This window comes from Pan troglodytes, chromosome 1 (genome assembly GCF_028858775.2).
Source record: "Pan troglodytes isolate AG18354 chromosome 1, NHGRI_mPanTro3-v2.0_pri, whole genome shotgun sequence".
Taxonomy (NCBI): domain Eukaryota; kingdom Metazoa; phylum Chordata; class Mammalia; order Primates; family Hominidae; genus Pan; species Pan troglodytes.
In genome coordinates this window covers 5,601,678-5,624,947 of record NC_072398.2, presented here as the reverse complement: position 1 = coordinate 5,624,947, position 23,270 = coordinate 5,601,678, and the positions used below count along the sequence as shown (strand labels likewise).

Sequence of the window (23,270 nt, the reverse complement as noted above, 5' to 3'; positions counted from 1 at the left end):
AAGTGGCACCCATTAAAAAAAATAATTATAACAACTTGAACGAATTTATCTACATATGTCATCAGAAGGTGTTTAGGCAGCTCCTCCTCCCTGCCAGAGCTGCTGGCTCCCCTAATTCCATTCCCACATGGTAGCTCCTGGCTGTCTTACTATCACCTTTACACTGGGCATGTCTAACCCAGTGGAGCTGAGATAGGACAGGCCTTGCTTCCTTACTGGTATACTGGTTGGGCTCTCAGAGCTTTCTCCAGGTGGGGCCAAACTCTTATTCAACATGAATAGCTGAACACTGAGATAAGGAAACTTTGTAGCAAATCTTATTTCCTCACAGGACTAAAAAGGTCCATATTTTGGCCCTTCCTTGAATTTACAGGGCCACATTGGTACCTCAACCATTGTCTCTTAAAGAAATGGTTCTTTTCCTCTTCTTTTTTTTGGAGTAAGTCCTCCTAGAAGAGGGTGTCTAGAAGGGATGATATTTGGTTGTAGCTTATTATTAGCTATTTATTAAAAATAAAACCATGCATGATTTCTGGGAGACACAGCAAGCCCTTCTCCCTTCCAGGTTCTTTTGTAGTGTACTGACACGATGAAAACAGTACACAGCTCATTAGAGGCATTCCTATATATGCACGCAACTCATAAGGAACATCCTCAGTGATACTAAGTGGATATAAAATTGTCTGTAAGAAGTGAATAAACATTTAGGAGTGCTCAAGTGCTTCTCATAAAGGTTGTGAAGGATTCAGTACTTAACATGGTACTTTATACATAGTAGAAACTCAAGATATGTGAGTTGAATCGAGTAGAGGTGTCTAATATGATGCACCTATTTTAAATTCCTAGTTACAAGAAACAGAAAATCACCATACTCCCAGTAACCAATAACATAATACAGACATGAAGTGCTTGTGTTACTTCCTCCTAACTCATCTAATTCATATGACATAATTCTATCTTTACCTTAAGGCTTAACAGAGAAGAACACTTGGCACATAACAGACCCCAAATAAATGTTGTTGACTAATAAATGTTTCAGAGAAAAATATGAAATGCTGGAATAAACTGAAACGGATGAACTAAAAATAATTACAGAAAAATTCGGAGTAAATTATTGAATGAAAAACATTTCATAGTAAACATTTTATACAAGCATCTGAAAATCAAAGTATCAAAATCCCTGTCTGTACTAACAATATCTGAGGTAGTGAAAAAAAAAAAAAAAAAAAAGCAGGGGGAGGGGGGGACAGACATCATAATTTCCTGCTGCTGAACTTCAGCAAAAATTGCAGTGCTAAGAACAAGAAGGGTGGCTGCAGTGGCTCACGTCTGTAATCCCAGCACCTTGGGAGGCCAAGGAGAGAGGATTGTTTGAGCCCAGGAATTCAGTACCATACTGGGAAACATGGCAAAACCTACAAAAAGTACCAAAAACTTAGGCAGGTATGGTGGCTCATGCCTGCAGTCCGAGCTACTTGGTAGGCTGAGGTGAGAGGATACTTGAGCCTGGGGAGGTAGAGACTGCTGAGCTGTGATCGTGCTGTGCCACTGCACTCCAGCCTGGCCAACAGAGACCTTGCCTCAAAAAATAAATAAATAAATAAATAAATAAAAAGTAATCAGCAGATCACAATAAAACTAAACATATATAATTAGTAGTGGTTTCTTTCTTTTTTTTTTTTTTTAAGAGATTAGGTCTCACTCTGTCATCCAGGCTGGAGTACAGTGGTGTAATCACAGCTCACTGCAGCCTCAACCTCCTGTGCTCAAGCGATTCTCCTGCCTGCCTTAGCACCTTCTTAGGAGTGCGCCACCACGCCCAGCTGATTTTTTCTTTTTCTTGTAGAGATGGGGTCTCACTGTGTTGCCCATGCTGGTCTCAAACTCCTAGCCTCAAGTGATCCTCCCACCTCAGCCTCCCAAAGTGCTGGGATTACAGGCATGAGCCACCACGCCTGGCCTAGTAGTATTAATTTTGTGGGCAATAAAGTTCTGTTGCAAATGACAGAGAAGTCCAAAATAAGACACTGTGTTTACTACCTTCATTAAATATTAAAAACAAATTTCTTTAAATTCCTTTTAAAACAAGGATTTGTATAAATGAATCTGAAGTGTTCACTTTAAAATTAAAGACATAAGGGCAAATTAAAAAATTTTAACTAGTTTTCTTAAAGAAAAATTAACACTTGGTATCTTTACTAAAATTAAAGAAATAATGAGAGGCAAACAAATTATTATGGGAAAAAATAGAAAAATAAATTCTGTGATCATGTTGAGCAAAATCTCAAGAGGCATTTGGGGAGTCAAAATCATGAGTAAAATTTTGTGCACAGAAGTTCAATAATCACTGAAATGTCAGTAAAATGGAAAGTATCATTACATCATTAACTTTTATTCACTTAAAATATTTTTGCTATAAATTCATTTTAGCAGTGCAGCCAAAATATATACACACTATGCCATAAAGAAATCTTACCTTTTTATCATATACATCTTGCCAGTTTACTCCAGAGAAGAAACTGTGTCTCATAATTTCTTTTGCATCATCTGGTCCTCCACCAAGGCTATAAGAACAGAAATAAAATTAATTAAGTATAAAACATTTACATACGCTCAAAGCATAACAAAAGATGTTTTGTGAAAGTGTAATTTTCTGTGTAATAAACAGTTCTTGGGATAAATAGCTCTAAAAGTAAAAAGCTTTTGCTATAAGATCTATTTTTCCTAATATGCTTATAAGAACTAGCTTCAGAACAGTATGGTATTTGGAAAAGAGCAGAGGCTTTAGAGATAGATCTGGAAGAGGCAATCATGCCTGGCACTTATGAGATGTGTGACAACAGAAAAGAGGCTTAACCTCAGTTTTCTCATCTGCAGGGTGGGGAATGATAACGTTTGCTGGTGGGTCACTGCAAGGGTTAGAAACGACATAGGAATATGGTTTGGCTGTGTCTCCATCCAAATCTCATCTTGAACTGTAGCTCCCATAATCCCCATGTGTCATGGGAGGGACCAGGTGGGAGGTAACTGAATCATGGGGGCAGGTTTTTCCCATGCTGTTCTCATGATAGTCAATAAGTCTCATGAGATCTGATGGTTTTATAAAGGGCGATTCCCCTGCACATGCCCTTGCCTGCCGCCCTGTAAGATGTGCCTCTGCTCCTCCTTCACCTTCTGCCATGATTGTGAGGCCTCCCCAGCCATGTGGAACTGTAAGTCCAATAAACCCCTTTTTCTTTATAAATTATGCGGTCTCAGGTATTTCTTCATAGCAGAATGAAAATGGACTAATAATAGGTAAAGAAATTTCAGTGTTTTCTGGCTTATTCAGTTTAATATAGTATATATTACTAAGCATAAAAGAACTAAAAGCGAGAAATAGGAAGAACAGGAGGAAAAGAGGGGAAAAGAACAAGGAAAGGAAGATAAAATAAACCTATTTAAATCTGAATTTTATATAGTAGGCTTTATTTGGACTTGTTCATTATTAGAAATGATATGTGCTGGTAAGTGCTTAACAACCAGCTCTCTGTGAGGAATCATGCATTTACACAAATATAATTTTTTTTCTTTTTTTTTTCAAAGGCACAGTAGATACCAGGTGCTCAGAGCAGAGCAGCCACGGAGCTGCTGGGACCAAACCTTGCCTGACCTAGCCACCACCACACCCCAGACATATAAATTTAAATTTTACTGATATAAAGAATGCAAAACACAAAATTTACAAAGATCATAAAACATACAATGTTGTGTATTGTAAATTAGTCACCTGATTCTCACAGAAAACTTGTTAATTTCTGCTGTACTCCAAAGCCACTAATGGATGAAACTTATGATTAGTTCCAACATGAATATTGGTTGACATTTTTGTTTATGTTAAAGTCAAAGCTGAAAGTGATACAATGGAGACTTCAGAATTTCACTTGTCAGTTATGTGAGTGACTTCTTTGCTAAATGGTTAGTAACTTAGGGATGGTGGAAGAAGACTCATTTTTTGGTGCTATTTACAATGTAATGAATCTGCATTATTAATATTTTCTCTTAAGTCTAAACAGTCAACAAAACAGTAAGTCCAGCCCCAACTCATAGTATTGCCAATTCTGGTGGTATAAATTCTTCCACTGTGGCCAGTTTCGAGCTACCAATAAGATGTCACTGAACATGTAGGCAGGAAGAGATGCAGAGTAGCAAACCATTATATATTATGTCCAAACAGATACAGCAGACATAACTAATCTCAAAAATACAGATAACAGTGAAACATAACAAATTAAGGAGTAATGACTTTTTAGTATTTATGACCTTTGATTTTCCTATTCTTAATTAGTAAATTTATATAATTTTTAGTAATGACTATAATATACAACCAGCTCATAAAATTGGTGAAAATTTAACAGTTGGTTCTTGAGAGCTGGTATATGCTAACTCCAAAACACCACTGGGTTGGAAGAAAACCAAATAGGTCATAGAAAACAAATACAGATGCTCCTAAACTTAACGATGGGTTATGTCTAGATAAGCCCACATTTCAACTTAAGATGAGTTTATCTGGATGCGATTCCATCATTAGTTGAGGAGCATACTAAATACGCATCAGTTTTGCACCATCATAAAGTCAAAAAATTGTCAAGCCATCGTAGGTCAGAAATCATTTATAATTATATAATTCTAATGAATTCTGGTTATTAGATCTAAGAAACACATGACTGGGAAGGACCTAGTATCCTTTGACACACAATTAAAATGGAAAACAGTCAACTGATACCTGAATATCTTTAGTGATGATAAATAATTCCCACCAGCTGGGTCTCCAACTCCCAGATCCTTATACAATTCTCTAAATGAACTATACCCCAGAGATGGCACTTTTAGGTTTGATCATAATAGTGCTGTTCGATGTTTGCATTTGGAATTTTCAGACTGGTAGTTCTGTGTTCAGTGAGAGCTCAGCATTTCAGACCCTGCCCTCTTTTTCATTCTATTTCAGTTGTGTAGGTTTCTTTCCCAGGAGACTGCAAACTCCTTTGAAGGCAAGATCAGTGCTGGATTATCCAAAAGGCATTCTAAGCTTGTGCTTGGGGAACCAGAGAAGCAAAAGCACCAAAACACATTTCTGAAAAGCATTTAATATTTTCAAGCATGCGTCAACATAGTCTGCATGAGAAACATCAAAGCTCCATGGCATTTTCTTACACTTATGTTGTAGTTTATTTCAATACTGTTTTCATTTGAATTGTACTTGAGATGGGAGTTGGAGTGGAGAATCATAATCATTTTGTAAATAAAATGTTTTAATCCAGCTTTAGTTATCCATTTTTGTAACTCCTCAAGTTTTCTAGCAATACTTTGGTTTTGAACATAGCCAGCATTTATTCTATATTTATCAAATACATATAAAACTAAAATATCAGCTATGAATACTATGCAAAGTCTGAGAATACAATCAGACTTCCATTTTAGAAGCTATGAGAAATTCTTTAACACACTTCTTCAATGTGTGAAACTGTCAAAAATTTCAGTGTCAATGACTCTCTAATATACAATTTAAGACTTCAAAAATAATAACAAAATATGCTTTGAAGTAAGATATTTATGTCTAGAATACTAAACTCCAGTATCAGAATGCCAGACTAAATCCTCAGCTACTACGAATTCCTTTACTATTAGGAACATCACAGAATTCACATTTTCCTAATGTTACTGAATACATGAGGTCATGCTTTTCCTATCAACTCCGCATAGGAAGATAAAGGAGGGGCTAACAGAATGAACAGAAAGGATGGAGACTAAGAAATAAAAGCAAAATGATAGTTGACCCTTGGATAGAACTAACAGCAATTCACTAAGAAATACCAGAAAAATTCCAGTAGTATTTAAAATAGCTGCGTAGAAAAAATGAAGAGGTGTATTATAATGCTATCATTACTTATGTTTCCAAAGGCTTTTCAAGGTCCTTGTTAGCTTTCTTTTCTTTCTCCCCCTGAAACTGAGGTTCCCTAAGATTCTGTCCTAGGCCCTCTTCTCCTTATCCACTACCCTTGCCACTACTGCCTTGGCTCTAGCTACCTCCTAGATATAGTTATGGTTCCCAATCCATGTAGTCAGTTACCGTGTTTCTTTTAAGCATTCATTCTATTATTTCCAGCTGCTCACTTGACATTTCCATCTTGGTTTTATATAGAAACTTCAGACTCAGTGTACCCGAAGTTATTATCAACATCTAGCCCCATCAAGCCTCCTTGGTTTGCATACCCTGTCTGTTAATCACCCTAGCTGGAAACCTCAGAGGGATTCCTAACTCCTCCTACTTCCTCACAGTTTCTAGTTAATCATAACCTCTATCACTTGTGTACTACTGCTTCAGGAAGGACTCCATCTATTATCTGAACAATTCCATAAATATTCTTTTTTAAAAAAAGACAGGGACTCACTCTATTGCCCAGGCTGGAGTGCAATGGTGTCACCTTGGGTCACTGCAGTCTCGACCTCCTGGGCTCCAGCGATTCTCCCACCTCAGCCTCCCAAGTAGCTGGGACTACAGCATGTGCCACCATACCCAGCATTTTATTTTTTTTAGTAGAGATGAATCTTGCTATGTGCCCAGGTTGGTCTTGAACTCCCGACCTCAAGTGACCTTCTTGCCTCGGCCTCCCAAAGTGCTGGGATTACAGGCGTGAGCCACTGTGCCCGGCCCCATAAACACTTTTAACTGCTCTGCCTGCCCCTGGATCCTCACTCATCTAATCTGTCCATGACAAAGCTGCCAGAGTTACCTTTTCATGACACAAATCTGATTATACTATCCCTTGCTTTAAACACTTAAGCAGTATCTCACCCTCTTCTGAATGAAGATTAAATATTTTCTAAGAAACCTAAGATCCTTATAATCTAATATATCAGCTTCATTTCCCAATGTTACCCAACTCATATTCTACACTCTAGTCACTGAACTTCTCAAATGCCATGTTCTTTTGCAATCCTAGCTATACTCTACATGTAAATTTCTGTGCTTGAGTGCCAATGCAAATTCAAACTCCTTTCTGATTCAGCTCAAGTCCCCCAATCCCCTAGACAAAGCCAATAATTTCAACAGTACTTTGTATGTAGTTTGACCTGAGCATCTGTGAGTATATGTTTTGTGCCCCAAATTATTCTATGAACATCTAGAGCAGAGACTGGTTCATCTCACTCATCCTTGTATTCTCTGTATTTTGATGCAGCAGTGGAGGGGCTTGACACATCTATTATAAAAGAAATTATTAGATCATTGAAAATACTGCATCTTCTCATTAGATCAATATCAACCTCCTGGTGAACAAACAGTTAGGAATTGTTCTATTAATACATACTAGGCGGTTAACATTCTAAGAATTTGCCTCACATTCATTCAATAGTTCCTAAGTACCGACTATGTGCTATTCATGGAGTGGGCTGACAAATAAAAAAAAATGAATGAGACATACACATGAAAACCACAAGTACATTTTGTTCTACTAGCCACTTATATAAAGAGGGCCACAAAGTAAAGGGTGGTCAAAGTTGCCTGCAGGAATAAGAAAAGGATGAGATAAATATTCACTGCCTTGAATACCAAGCCAAATATTAGACCAAAAAATGAAATAGATAAAAGTCGGCTGGACACGGTGGCTCATGCCTGTAATCCCAGCACTTTGGAAAGCCGAGGGGGGTGGATCACGAGGTCAGGAGATGGAGACCATCCTGGCCAACATGGTGAAACCCCATCTCTACTAAAATACCCAAAAAAAAAAAAGCCAGGTGTGGTGGCAGGCGCCTGTAGTCTCAGCTACTCAGGAGGCTGAGGCAGGGGAATTGCTTGAACCCAGGAGGCGGAGGTTGCAGTGGGCCAAGATTGCGCCACTGCACTCCAGCCCAGACAACAGAGCGAGACTCCCTCTCAAAAAAAAAAAAAAAAAAAGATAAAAGTCACCACTCTGTTTAAAGTTACCTATCATCGGGGGCTGCTCCTTACTTAATTGTAAAAGAATGCTATCAAACGGAACACATTTCAAAACTTAAACTGAGAAACTGTTGCATTGTAAATAAGATACATAAGAAATACCAAATAGGCACCAAGAAACTTGACTTCTACTCTTGGTCTGCATGAATGTTCTGAGAGACCTTGAATAAATCAGCTAACCCTCTCTGGGCCTTTGTTTTCAACTCAATGAAATGGAAATAATAATAGTATCTCCCCTATCCACCCAACAAGGCTACTGAAAAAGCAACGGAATTAATAGATGTGAAAGTGCTCTGAAAAAGAAAACAAAATCACTTTACACATATAAATAATATCTTTAGCTAGGATTACAAAATGTTTCTTGAATGATTCTTCACAAAGCAAAAAGACAATATCTCTTTTATTATGTTTGCTTATTTCTGCTGAAGATAAAGCCATGTTCCTTACAAGGTTAAAAGCTAGAAGAATACAATGAAAACCATTTCTCAGATAGACTTAAAAATACAACTTTTTGGGATTCACTCATTAACCCACTCATATATATATAATATATATATATATATATATATGAGCATCAACCATAAATAAAACATTTTCATAAAACTCTGTGAGATATTATAAAATATTCAACAATATGTGAAATCATCTATGCTTCAAATGAGTAGACTCAGAGAAATACTGATATGCACAGATACCTAGATGGGAAGGCAGATATATCCATATACAAACACACATATTAAGAAACATTTTAATATTAATAGTCATTTCACATATGATTTATGAATTTATAAATATGAATGAATGTATAAACATGAATAAAAAATACTGTAGCTCATTGAACAAAGCAGCAAGAGCCATAGAGTTCTTCAATTCATAGCTGTAGCTACAAAAACAGAAATTAAAAGTGTGTACAATTATTTTTTGCCATCAACTCTTTCAGCTATGCATAGAAAAGATTATTTTCAAATGACAAAAAAGCAGTTAGAGGCTGGGTGCGGTGGCTCACGACTGTAATCCCAGCACTTTGGGAGGCCGAAGCAGGCGGATCACTTGAGGTCGGGAGTTCAAGACTAGCCTGGCCAACTTGGCAAAACCCCGTCTCTACTAAAAACACAAAAATTAGCCAGGCGTGGTGGAGGTGCCTGTAGTCCCAGCTACTCGGGAGGCTGAGGCAGGAAAATCACCTGAACCTGGGAAGCAGAGGTTGCAGTGAGTCAAGATCACGCCACTGCACTCCAGCCTGGGTGGCAGAGTGAGACTCTATCTCAAAAAAAAAAAAAAAAAAAAATGCAATTAGATATGTTAACACAGGTTGCGGGTGGGAGGAGAGTATTGAAAAATAGGTCTATTCCTTTTATAAGAAATACAAAGGCCCAGAGACTGAAAGAAAGAAAAGTGATTCTTCTATCCCCACAAGATCAAGTAACAGAGCAATTAAGAAATTTTCACTCATAATATGGATAATGAAACTCTCAAAATCCTTATTTGGTAAATCTGCATAAAATTTCCAAGTTAGGAAAGAGTTGAGAAAAATTTTTAAATGTTCTATATTATGCAGTTAAAAATAAGTCAGGATCTCAGTGGGAAGATGTCTACACCAAATACATTGCTTCTTGGAGTTAGTTATATTTGAATTAATTTCCATATCTCAATTTTTAACCACATTCATCAGTAATTCACTAAGCGTTATTTGAGGCTTACCGTTTATTTGGATCCTTTATCAAGAGCCCTGAAAGCAATGATTTTGCATCTGAAGAGAGTGTTCGAGGAAATTTAATGTCTTCCATTAATATTAATTCAAAAAGTTTCTCATGGTCCTGGTTGTAGAAAGGTAACCTCCCACACATCATTTCATACATGACAACCCCTAGGCCCCACCAGTCTACTGCTCGGCCATAGTCATTATCTTCTAACACCTAAAAGTGAAATCAGTAAAAAGATTAATTATTACATGTTAACTTTTAAAGCATTATTCATAAAACATAAGATTTTTACATAAAAATGAATCTTAACTTTCAAAGCCTAGGTAGTCTGAGATCTTGACATTTAAACTGTGAAGCATCCTACAAAAAATACAAATCACATCAAATATGTGAAATATTCAATATATATCCAGAAATGGCCAGTGTACAAAAAAAGGGGCAGGTCGTACAAAAAAAAAATCCCAAGTACATGAATATACATAAGGATCAAATGAAAAACGTTAGCTAGCATATTTACATATTTTTTCTTAGGCCTACTGACTTTTTCATTCTGGTTCCACCCATGTGGACTTCAAGTAACAACTCACAGCTAGGGTGTGCTGATTATAGAGCACATAACGTGCACTGCACATTCTTGCCTTAAGAAGAACTAAGTAATACAAATTAAACATTTGTTTAATTTGTGAAAGACAGTAGTAAACAAAGGCAATGTAATGGAGAAGTCTACAGGGCAAGACAACCATTAAAATAAGTTTGAAAAACCTTTGGATGCCCCTGTGTGTTTCAACTCTTTCTGGAACTATTTAAGAGACAAAGTGAATATAAAAGCTTATGGTATGAGCTGTAATAAACTTTGATAGCCACAGCTTTATACCTCACAACAAAAATTCCTGTTACAGCAAAAAATTGGACTTAATATCTGTGTGGTATATGTCCTTAAATTTTTCCCAAAATATATTACATGCAAAATAAATTTAGTTAGAAATGATACAAAAGTATCCGTTTGCCTATGCTGGAGCAACCTGTTCAAATGGTAACATGGTAACCTACCATTTGCCCCAGGAAAAATTTGGTTTTATCTTTTTATCAGATTTGTTCTTCATCCAATGGAATATTCCTCATCTATATGCAACTTTGAATATTTTATTTTAAAACTATATTTGATAATCTTAAAGCTTATTTTATTTGATCCTCTCAGCTTTGGAAAACCAGATCAGGAAAACCAAATATATGAATTTATCAATTTAAAAACACTTATAACCGATTACAAAGGAGAACATTTGATAAGGACAAAGCAGTACTTGTGTTCCAAACTTTCTTGCTTCGAATTAAATATTTTCTGGAAGATTACTCTTACATGACTTTTATTTAAAATTTACCAATAATCTCACAGAATTACAGGTGATATTTTTGACAGTTACATTATGATTACCTAAAAATACTATGAAAGGCACTTTGGTAGGGTATTTAAAGACAAAGGATATAATTTATAAGAAAAAATATGTTACTTAAAAGATCTATTCAATAAGCATTTCTATTATGAAAAGATTTTTAATTCAATTATATCAATGTTTGTTTTACGGCTAAAAAACTGAAAACTTCACTGGTAAGATATGAACACAAGTTTAGATCCTATGCTTTTCTAGAAATGTTTTGTAAATCACAAACTAACAAAAAAACATTTTCTGGAAGAACAAATTCTAGTTTTCATCATCAGCGCAAAGAATGTCATATTTTTACTTGTTTGAAATGAGTAATTTGAGAACAAATAGAAAACAAAAAATAACCTAAAAAAGCAGAAGAAATTCTACTTCATATTTACGTTAAAGGAAATGCTGCATATATTATTTTAAAATACCACTGACTTTTGATGATTCAAGGATCTAGCTCATGGCCAATTAGTACAATGCACTGTTTGTGGGCCTTTATCTAATTGACACAAGATTTTAACTAATAACAACCAAAAATTTATATCTAAGTAACCTTTAACTACATTCCTACAACACCAACACAACAGTGGCATATACGAAAAGGAGCCAAATGTGGTTTTTAACCTCTTTTTTTTTTCATAAAACCATAAAAAGCATAAAAGCTGGATTAACTGCCTCCCGAACCCACATTTCACCAGCCGGGTTCTCATCCCCAGCTGGCAAAACTGGCAATCCTTTATTTTTGTTTAAATACCTGGTTTGCAGCCAGAAGGGAAAGTGAGTACATAAAAAAGGGGGGTTTTATTTTTGAAGAGAAATAAGCAACTGAAAAATAAAACTGCATTGTAAAAAAATCTGTTTGATAAAATACATTTTATTTAGCTTTGTAAAATGAATATCGATTCTTAAAATAAGTGATTTTGCCTCTGAACATACGTGCCTTAATTGATCTACAGATACATAATGCTATAATTAGAACTGTTTGCCGTATTACTTTGTATTGAACAAAACTGATGTAACGTATTGTCTTCCTGACATGTAAACTTAAGCAATGCTGAGAAGAAAACACCCTAACAACTAAAATCCCTCTTTACCTAAGAGACTTCACTATCAATTAGAAAGATTTTTGTCCAAATCCTATCTCCAAACAGCTATAAGATGAAGCATACATAAATAATGATTACAGTATCCTACATGTGGGATACATATGTTCCCACTATTAAAACAATATCCTTTCTCTTTCCTGAATCTAAATTATTTCAAAACACAATACTTTCAAATACTCTGGAAATCCCACAGCCAAATTAACCAATTCGAATCCAATAACCTCTTTCACATTATTTTAAGAAGACAATTTTTCTCCCTCTACTCAAAGCACTTATTATTCTATAAATACATAACATATAAAATTTACATTTTTTTAACTTAAGGATTGCAAATTCTTTCTAGCTACCTCTGATCATTTTTTTCTAGCTAAAAGGCTAATTTATTTCATGGTTATTGTGAGGGCTGGCTGAAAGGTATGATAAACAGTGGTATAATGGACAGGTACAACAATGGTAGAGCATATTTCAACTTCATTAAAAGGTTAATTTCTCATATAATTTGGATATAAATGCAGATCAAAATATGCTCCTGAAAAAATCCAGTGAAAGATTTATCTTGAAGAAATAAACTTCTGTCTCCTTTCCATAAAACCAACATTACTGACTTGTAAATGAAACCCAAACTTTAAATAGGAAAGCAGACATTTGGTATTTCCTCTACCCCTACAGTCCTTTGTAACCACAGATGTAGTTGTACATTATACCTACCTTTAACACAAATGCCCAAACAGAGATGAAAGAGGAGATTTGGAACATCAAAAAAATGTAATTGTTAAAAAATGATGAGGGGTCACATCAAATGAAAACTTAAACAGAGCACAAAGTCTAGAAAACAAGGCTGTATTTCTAATAGGAGCCAGAAACTGCTTTACTTTATGATACGATAAAACCTAAGACCCAAGGAGGTTACAGCAGATACAAATTAACATTAAATATCCTGGAAATATTTGATCAATATTTGATGAAGACACTTACATTTATAAAACAGCCAGGTGAGTTAAAACACATTAGTTCTTGAATTGTTATTAATTTCAAAGAATGATATTGAATGAGAAACTACATATTTTTAAATGATACTACCAATTCAAGTTACTAATGTAAATATTTATTTGGCTAATGGGCTTTTTCAAAACAAAAAAAACTATTCATTCCAATATTTGTTTACCAGGAGGATTTACTAGGAGGTTAAAGGGACCCCTCTCTCAGCTTGCCCACCAGGCCACACAATGCACCCAAGGCAAGCAATTATAAGGAGGCTATGTATGCCCTGGAGTGGCTTACTGCTCAATCAATAATCCTGACAGAACAGATGGGGGAAAAAATTAAACATCTAAACAAACTGTCTGCACACCTATGCTGTGAAAGTAAACTGTGAACTTGGATGAACCAATTTACCACTAATTCAAAAAAAAAGTTTTTTCTGGTAGCCTTACATTTCAGGTAACTGATAGATGTGTGTTTTATACCTAAACATACATCTGTATCATTTATCACTTATGGGAGCCCTTCAGATATTCTTAACATCACAGGTATGGGCTAAGAAAAAAAGACCTATAAATCTTCTCATTCAGATTTTATTTTAAAGTAAACTGCAGCTTCAGGAAAAGTATCCATTTCAATACATAAGATTATAAATTCTACAGTTGCTTGGTATTTTCTTCATAAATATATATTTTATAACTATTTCTCAACTGCTTTAATAGTTCTTAAGTGACAGCAACTGTCAATGCCATTTGCTATGAATTAGAATGCTGTACGCTTTATGGCCACCTCTCCTAGCACACACAAATACTTGTATACAGTTAACATCGTACTTTCAAAAGCAAACTCTGGCTAGCACAGGAAAAATCCTTTGACAAGAGAAAGGCTAAATGGATACAATAATGATGATTAGATCATACTTACACATATCTTCCAAGAGATTTCTATACTTCTTTTTTATTCTGAAGCAATAGACATTATGGGATTCCAAGAAACTGAGCCTTCATAACCCAAGTAACAATAGCCATTGTAAAATACTATAGGTAATCACCAGTGTTTCCAGTTAGGGTTAGTTTTGTATATGTTCTCATGGTACAGAGAATTTAAAATTAAACTTCATGCTTAAACTAGAATCACACCAAAGTACTGAATGCAAATATTCTGTTAAAGCCAAAAGACCATATAACATTGAAAAGAAGTTAGGGCGAAAAATAGCTACTTTAAGAACTGACAGACCTCTAAGTAAGTAAAAGATGCCACTTATAAACATTGAGAGGCGTTAATTCCATTTTAGTTCATATTTAAACAATGTCCAATTATGAGATAAAATGGAATGGCTTTTAATATTACCCAGAAAATCATATAAAATAGCAACGTACTATAGAAAGAAATTAAATATATTCAACTAAATAGTAAGCCAACTCATATGAGAGTTAGAAGTTCTTAAACATGAATTCTAACTATAGAGCAGACAGCTTCTATCTGAACTCATCCCTCTGCTCCTTTAATGTTCCCTTTAATCATGGTGATGAGACCTTTTCTGAATTCCCAGGAAGATGAAGGTTTTCAAAATTACCCCAGGTGGATAGATATCATATGAATTATCAATAAGTAAATAAAATGTTAGGGTTGTCCACAATTTTAGAAAGGCTACTAAAACAACTCTTTCTTTTCACAAAAAGCATAGAGATTCTAAGACTAGTTTTACAATCTGCTGGAATATAGTAGGACTTTGTGCAAAGACTAATCAGAATGTAACTACATGTGCTACTATTTTTACCTACAGATTAAATGTGCAAACATATGTAACTTTAGCCTCATTCATTTCTCTTCAGATCTCCTAAAAACAACATTGGCAGCACCCACAAAATGACATATTTTACATTTATTCTTTGTTGGATTTAAAATAAAGAAAATTCTGTTTAATACATTTCAAGCAAGTTAGCTTCTAACTATTTCCCACACCTACAACACTAGTCCATGCCATGGCACTGCCTTTACTACCTTTTGTGGAAGTTAATATATATCTTTGATTTTTAATTTATATAGAAATTAATCTCCATTTGTACTATGAGCTAACACAATGACTTTGAGCAAATCTTTGTATCAAAATAGTTGTCAAAATATTCTCATCTATTTCAGCTATTTTAAAAATGTTACATTATATGCAAGATATTAAAGATAGTAGGTTTCAAAGAAAAAATCAGGAAAATTTTGGCAAGCGAAATGTCTTCTAAGAATGGGGTTCTAAAAAACTAAAAAGAATGCATCAAATACTGCACTTCAGCCACTGGAAAAACAAATCATTTTACATTTAGATGAAATAAAATTATATGCATTTTTTTCTCAATAGCAACCACAGCTAGATATATTTCCCAACAATCAAGTCATTTTTTGCAATCTTTGTTAGTTCTAACTTGATTATCAAATAATTTTTATTTTTACACTATTACAGAAGTGCATTTCTCTAGGTTTCCAAAACCACCTTATTCAACCTTCCCCATCTGTCACCATCTGCTTCTTTTTAGCATGTACTTTTTGTGTGATCACATAAGCATGTGAAAAATAACTAACATTCAGATGATTATCTGCTGGTACATTTGAGGACTGGGCATAATAAAAGTGAACTGCCAAAACGCACTTAACACTTTTAATTTTGTTGGGTCTTGCATGTAAGCTACATTTGATTTTCAAACTGTTTTACAGTTGGAAAGTGGATCAGGTACTGCTAACTCAAGAGCAAAGCTGAGACTCTAAATAATTAGCACTGCATAAAATGGTTTGGATTCAATAGGAGCCAAATCAAATAATAAAATTTAACAGTAAGAGTTTATATGTGATTTCTAATTTCTTTTATAATTTCTAGGTGTGAAAATACAGCACAGATTATAAAAACAAAATCCCCTCAAGATATCATATGGTCCATAATTTACTATAAGTTTATTTCCTTCTGATGTACAAAAGAGCAAAAGTACATTCATTTAAAACTATACATACAAATGCAGTTTTCAAGATGTAGCACACTAAATGCATAGTGCATATGCCAGCTAGAACTGAACCACTGTAACCTGTTAAAAACACAAAACAAAACAAAAACTAGCCTTTTCTACATTAACAGTATTGTTAAATGCTTCCCAAGTTGGAAAACTGCATTGTAAGCTGCATTCTTCATCAAAAGAGATGAGAACAAATACCTTAAAAATATTCTTTTTTCAACAAATGGCATATTTATACTGTAAGTTTTATGTTTTTCTAATTTGCCATAAGAAACAAATTAAGTTCACTTAAAACTTAAGTTTATTTTAAAACCTGCCATGTATCTGACATTGGACATTTAATAAACTGGCTTTAAACTGATTTCTAACACTCTTTGTGAAGTATCTTCAAAATACCCTTCACCTGTCTGTATACCAGATTAAAACAACGTAAAAGGCGAAGGAACACTATTGCTAGATGAAGTATAGGTTGCAGCAAGATTCCTACATAATGTGTAAACAAATCTTCTGTAAAGACAGAGGGGAAAATGTTGACAGTGAGTCATTCACAAGAGAAGCAGTAGTCAAGAATGTATTACAGATTTGATACACAACTACTACTTCTAGTACTGTCACGAAAAGCCCAGCATTAATAATGGTAATGTACTAGAAATTTCAAGGTCCAAAAAAAGTGAGAGACACCATCTGAGGTAAAAGGAAGAGGCTGGCTTCAGCTCCTGCCAATCCCTCTCTAACACTGACCATGTAAATCTGATCACAGTATCGCCTTGCTCTCAATTCACAAGTGATTTTCCCTAGCCCACAGGATCAAATCTAAAACTGTTACATTTCAATCTCTATCTATGTGTCCAGCCTCCTCTCTTCCTGCTTCCCCTTTTCCACTGCCGGACCCTCCCTGCAGGCTTAAGCACTTTTCCTTTTCCTTCCACTCCACTGTATGGAACTAGTAAAGCAGTTATTTTCTTGCACAGTAATAATTGTTTTCCATGTCTTATCACCTCAGTGAACAGCAAGCCACTTGAGGGCAAAAACATCTTCTACCATGGTTGTATTCCCAGTACCTAATGTAATGCCTGATACTTAATATTCAATAAATAATTCTTTGATGAATGAATGAGTGTCCCTCAGTAAAATGGTCCACGCTGAAGACCAGAATAAAGGAATTAAATTCTTATTTTTTTAAGGGTAAACACAGTCAAAGTTTAAAAATGCAATATGTGACACAACATTTAAAATATAAAAGTTACAATTTCGTAAGTTGTTTCAAGATTTCTCATACTCAAATAATAACAACAATAATCACTCTTCCCTATAAAAACATGGTGTCCAGATTTGAATTATGAATCAATGTGTATCCACCAAGGATGGGTATACAAACTGTTTTTAAAGACCAGACTTCTGAAGTATTAAAAAAGGTATACAGAAATGTTTTCTTGTCTTTAAAGAGAAACTGATAATTTTGTGGCAACTATAAACTTTCCATTCAGAAACAAGTGGACTCTTCTTGCATTAGATTCTTAATTTGTTCTTCAGTTGATGACACTGCATAGGAAATAATATATTTGTTTCTCAGATCATCTGCTTCTTAAATGAGATGTATTCATCTTCTTCAGAAATAATTTACCCTAATTGTGACACAATTAATTTTGTTATTCTAAATATGGCATATCTTCTTCCATAGCAAATTTATAGCAGGGGTAACTGAACTCCAGAGAAACAAATAATTTTTTGTGACATTTATAAAAACAATTCTATTCTAGGAAATATTTTACTTGAATAAACAAGAAACAGTGTTACTAAAGTTTTACCTAATTCAACCACAAAAATAGAGAATTCTAAACTACAAATTTTTAAAGAGAGAAAATTATATTTTTGGCAAGAAAATAATAGTATGAAATTTATTGTATTTTAAATAGTAGCACTTATTTACAATAACTTAACATTGTTGAAATGTAAATGTAATCCCTAGTTGAAAAGAACTATTAGAATAATAGACCAGCATGAGTTACTTTATGTTTAAGGAATGCTAGTATCACTGGGGATTTATTTTACTTCCTAATTTCTTTTGATTACCTTTTCCTGTTGGGCATTTACAAAGCATTCATTTAAAAATTACGATTATTTATATTTGTAAGTGGTCTTCAAATTAGGATTTTTTGAGGCCAGGACGTATGTAGTTTAAAAAGTAAAAGTGGGCTTTATAGTCAGACACACTAATTAGAATCTTCATTACACTTCTACCACCTCTTAGCTGTGTACAGATAACATTTAAATATTCTGATCTTATGATCCCTCACCTTTAAAAAACTGCATTTGCTATCTATCATCAAAGATTATTCCAAATGTTAAATGAAATAATAGCTGTAATGCACTTACACAGCAGGTGGCACATAGTAGATGCTCATTAAATAGTTACCCTCACACATCAAATATTAACACCTCCCTATTTGCCTATAGCCACAATACCTGTATTGGAGTTTGAGGGGAAATGGAGCACCAGCTGCTCTCTTTGGAAAGCTCTTCCCTTTTACCTTTGCAACAGGTACCATCACTTTCCATCAACCATCACTTTCCCTGAACATAGTATCTGTGAAAGATGTTATTTTTCAAAGATGGCCGTGGCAGTATCTCCCATCTCACATGCTCTTCTGTAATGTAAAGGTGTGGTCTCTGTCTCTACCACTTAAACCTGTGCAGGCTTACAACTGCTTCAGGGAGTAAGGGTATGACAGAAATGATGTGTGACTTCTGAAAATAGGCCATAAAAGGAGATGCATAAACAAATGTTCATAGCAGCAGCATTATTCATAGTAGCCAAAAAACAGATGCAACCCAATGTACATCAGCTGCTGAACAAATAAACAAAATGTGGTATATCCATATAATGGAATATTATCCAGCCATAAAAAGGAATGAAATAAGTATAACATGCTAAAACAGGGAGGAACACTGAATTTTACGCTAAGTGAAAGAAGCCAGTCACAGAAGACTCCATACTGTATGATTCCATTTGTATGAACTGTCTACAATAGGTAAATCTATAAAGACAAAAAGCAGATCAGTGGTTGCCTGTGGCAGAAGGAAGAATGAGGAGCTAACGGGTATGGGGTTTCTTGCTGGAGTGATGAAAATATTCTGGAATTGGACAGCGATGATAGTTGTACAACTCTGTGAACATATTAAAAACCACCAAGGTGTGTATTTTAAAAGAGTAAGTTTTATGGCATATGAATTGTACTCCAATTATAAAAATATCTGTGAAATCAAGTTTTTAAAAAGTTAATAGTCTTGATGGTTTACTAGGTGGAAACAAAGGCACCATGCAGCTTCTAACGTGTTCCCTAGGACATTTGCTTTTAGGGCTCAGAGCCAAAGAAGTCTGACTGCATTGAAACTGTCATTATGAGGAAGTCCAGACTCATGGAGAGAAGGGCTACATATAAGTGTTCCTGCCAACAGCCCAAATAAGGTACCAGTGGACAGGCAGCAGAACTGTCGGACATGTGAGTGAAGATGCTTCCTGATGACTCCAGTCTCCAGCCATAGAATCATGCTCTCACTGTAAAGTCTTTCAAGCTGAGACCTCATACATAGTGGAGCATAAACTAGCTATCCTTGCTGTGCCCATTTGCATTCCTGATTCAGAAAATTCATTATTTTATATAAAATGGTTGTTTTCCACTGCTAAGTATTAGGGTGGTTTGTTACACAGCATTAGTAACTGGAACACCATCTACAACAGCCACACCACACCCTTACATTTAATCTTGCTTTTTTGTTTGTTTGTTTATGAAACTTAAGACATTATGTTATTTATTTATTTTTATTCTGTCTCCCTCCACTGAAAGTTAAGTTCCCTGAGACTAGGATCCTTTTCTGTGTTGCGCCTGTAACCACATCATCCAGAAAAGTACCTGATATACAGCAGATACACAATAAATATTTGTTGAATAAACAAATTAATAAATTATTGTGGAACCCTTAGCACAGGGAAGTTACCAGTTTGGAGCTTCCTCTGACATAAATTTCAAAATGTAGCTACTGTCATTTCAATAATTTTCCCAATAAAATAATTTTAAATAAACCCACAATACTATAAATTAAAAATCACTGTTGTTTCTAAGGAAAGTCCAAGATGGTTTATAAATATAAATACTCTTGCTGAAATCAATTATTCTATTTTAATAAATGAATCAAAATGGGTATAGCCAAGATAAAATGGATATGGCCAAGAAATAAAAATTGATTTAACTGACTATAGCTAGTACCTTTGTGCTTATAGTTTATAAAATTTAATTTCAGTATATTCTTGATCCTACAATACCCCATTATAACAAATTAAGAGCCAAAAAATTTTGATTCAGGTTGAAATATAGATAAAAGTAGTAGATACTACAGTTAACTTTTAATGCTTAAATGGTTTACTTTGCAAATCATTATGTCAATGTTACTTTCCTATTAATGGAACCGAAGCCTACCTCTGGTGCCAGATATTCTGGAGTGCCACAGAATGTCTTCATGGTGGCTGCATCTGTGATCCCTTCTTTGCAAAGTCCAAAATCTGTAATTTTTATGTGGCCATCTTTGTCCAGCATTAGATTCTCCAACTGTGTATTAAGAAAAATGACATAATTTGTTCTATAGTCTTCAACAACACGAAAATACCATTTTAAAAAACTACTGAATGCTGAGTAAGGTATTTTGGAAACAGGACATAGTTGTAGCTAATAGAACGTTCAGTACTTACAAACTCTGTTGCTTCACGTGTAAAAAGAAACATGTTTTATCAAATACTTCACGATGATAAAATTATCTATTTTTAAACCGATGGGAATAAGTGATATAGCTTTAAGAGCCATTATTTTGTAAGTTCTGAAATTAAAGCCTAATCAACTTTTCAAAGCAAACATCAATCCTCTTTTTTTAAAAAAGACAATGTGATCTAAACAATCCCAAAGAGATGAGCATCTTCTTCTAGATATATACAGATGGTTTCAACAATTTCTCCTGGGAATCTATTGCTATTATAAAATATTCACTTACAGAAATGTTTTTTGGTGATGCTTGTAAATCAAACCTAAATCTTATTTTGTAAGGTAAGGCGATATCCTCTTTTGCAGTTCTTTGTAATAAAGAAATACCAACCCTTTTAAACATAAAAAGAAAAAGAATATCAAAGTCAAACATTCAACAGTTAATAAAAATATATAGCATAAATGTTATAAAGTTGGACCCTCTTTGAACCCATTAATTCAAAACACCAAAGAAAATCTTAAAGATTTAACCAAGTAACAGGATCATGTGCCTCAAGTGGAAAATTATGAAATGTAAGAGAGGAGGAATTTGTGCAAAGCCAACACAATTAGAAATAAAAATGTAACCAGCCAGTTCCCCTCGAGCTAATTTGAACCTAAGATTATGATTATCATCAAACAAAGATACAGATGAGTTCTGAGTTATGATCATACAGCCTTATGTATTCAGGGCCCATAAAACTTTGCCTAGTCATGTAGACACAACCTGAAGGTATTTCTTCTGTCATACTGAAAAAATATACAAAATGTGAAAAGTATATTAACAGGATAAATGATAGTTAACTTTTATTTGAGGAGTAGATTCTTATTCTACTCCTTAATGTGATGACATTTGAAAGAATGTACCTGGACGCTTAAGTTAATATCAAATTTAAAACAGATCTCCACTTTAGAACATAAACATATCAGTCATATAAAATATGTTATCATACTCTCTGCCATATTGTCAAATGTCTTATAAACCAGACACTAAATACAGTTAGGCAAGTTGTGTTCACTGAAGCAAAGTTAAGAACAGACAAAAGTCCTTTTTTATAGTACTTCAATGTGCCATCTAACTAAACCAAATGCTTGATATACATTTCATGTATAGCATATCTCACAGAGGTAAGTCTGGCTTCAATTTTTTTCTACAGAAAGCTGAATGAACACATAAAATATACTGCTGAACCTTTAAAAAAAATTTCTTTTTTGAGACAGAGTCTCACTCTGCCACCCAAACTGGAGTGCAGTGGTGCAATCACAGCTCACCACAACCTCTGCCTCAGCAGCTCAAGCCACCTCAGCCTCCTGAATGGCTGGGAACACGGGCACGTGCCACCATGCCTGGCTAATTTCTTAATTTTTTTATAGTGACAAGGTCTCACTTTGCTGCCCAAGTTGGTCTTGACCTCCTGGGTTCAAGCAATCCACCCACCTCAGCCTCTCAAAGTTCTGGGATTACAGGCATGAGCCACCATGCCCCCACCAAATTAAAATTTTTTATTTTATCCAAACTCAGTTATCTTGTATCTTCCTGTTTCTCTACCAGCCAGAACCTAGAAACCAAACCCAATCTGCACAAATGACAATAAGTCTTGTATATTGAAACCAATCAGAAACATCCAGAGTCTTCAACTGTCCTGTTTTCTCTTTCTGCCTTGGTCTGTCTCTTCTCAGCCTCTGGTTTCTCTCTTTTTTCCACCTCTTTCAAACAACCTCTCTTCTTCCTCCCTCCCACTTTGCCATAATGAGAAACGTTAAGTATATACTAAAGCTTCTGTTGTTTTACTGAATAAAAATGTATATGCCCTTTTATTAATTTTTAAAAATATGCTTAATATATAAATATATAAAATGCTGAAGATCTTTAGTGAATACTCTTTTACTAATATAATACATTAACAATTCTCGTAAAAATTCCAAATAATACAAAATATTGAACAAAATGTGAATGTACTTTTTACACCATTCCATTCCCATCTAGTTTGGTGTGTAATGTGCCAATACTCCTCACATGCTTTGTATGCATGGGAAAGTCTTCATGGAAACATGACAGACAGGATGCACTATTTCTCTACGTTTTGACAAAGCTATTTTTGAAGTGGCTGGATACAGAAAAACCAAAATGTATAAACACTGCTTTTTAATACCAAGCTCCATGTGTGTGTATGTGTGTGTAAAATTCTGACTTGCATCTAATTCTGTAACCTCGTATCTCATCTCTGAGCCTCAGATCATGGTTGTGAGAAGAAGAATGAAATGAGATGCAAGGATAGGTTT

At 34.7% G+C, this 23,270-nt stretch overlaps 1 protein-coding gene across 5 annotated transcripts in view; it reads right to left on the bottom strand.

Moving 5' to 3' along the window:
• Positions 1–23,270, bottom strand: part of AKT3 (AKT serine/threonine kinase 3) — a 360,266-nt gene that overhangs the window by 43,474 nt on the left and 293,522 nt on the right. For all 5 annotated transcript variants that reach the window (XM_016934876.4, XM_016935872.4, NM_001280064.1 and 2 more), the window contains 3 exon segments: positions 20,673–20,801; positions 9,680–9,894; positions 2,477–2,564 (listed from right to left, as the gene is read on the bottom strand). In XM_016934876.4, coding sequence (XP_016790365.1) covers positions 2,477–2,564; positions 9,680–9,894; positions 20,673–20,801 — 432 coding nt within the window.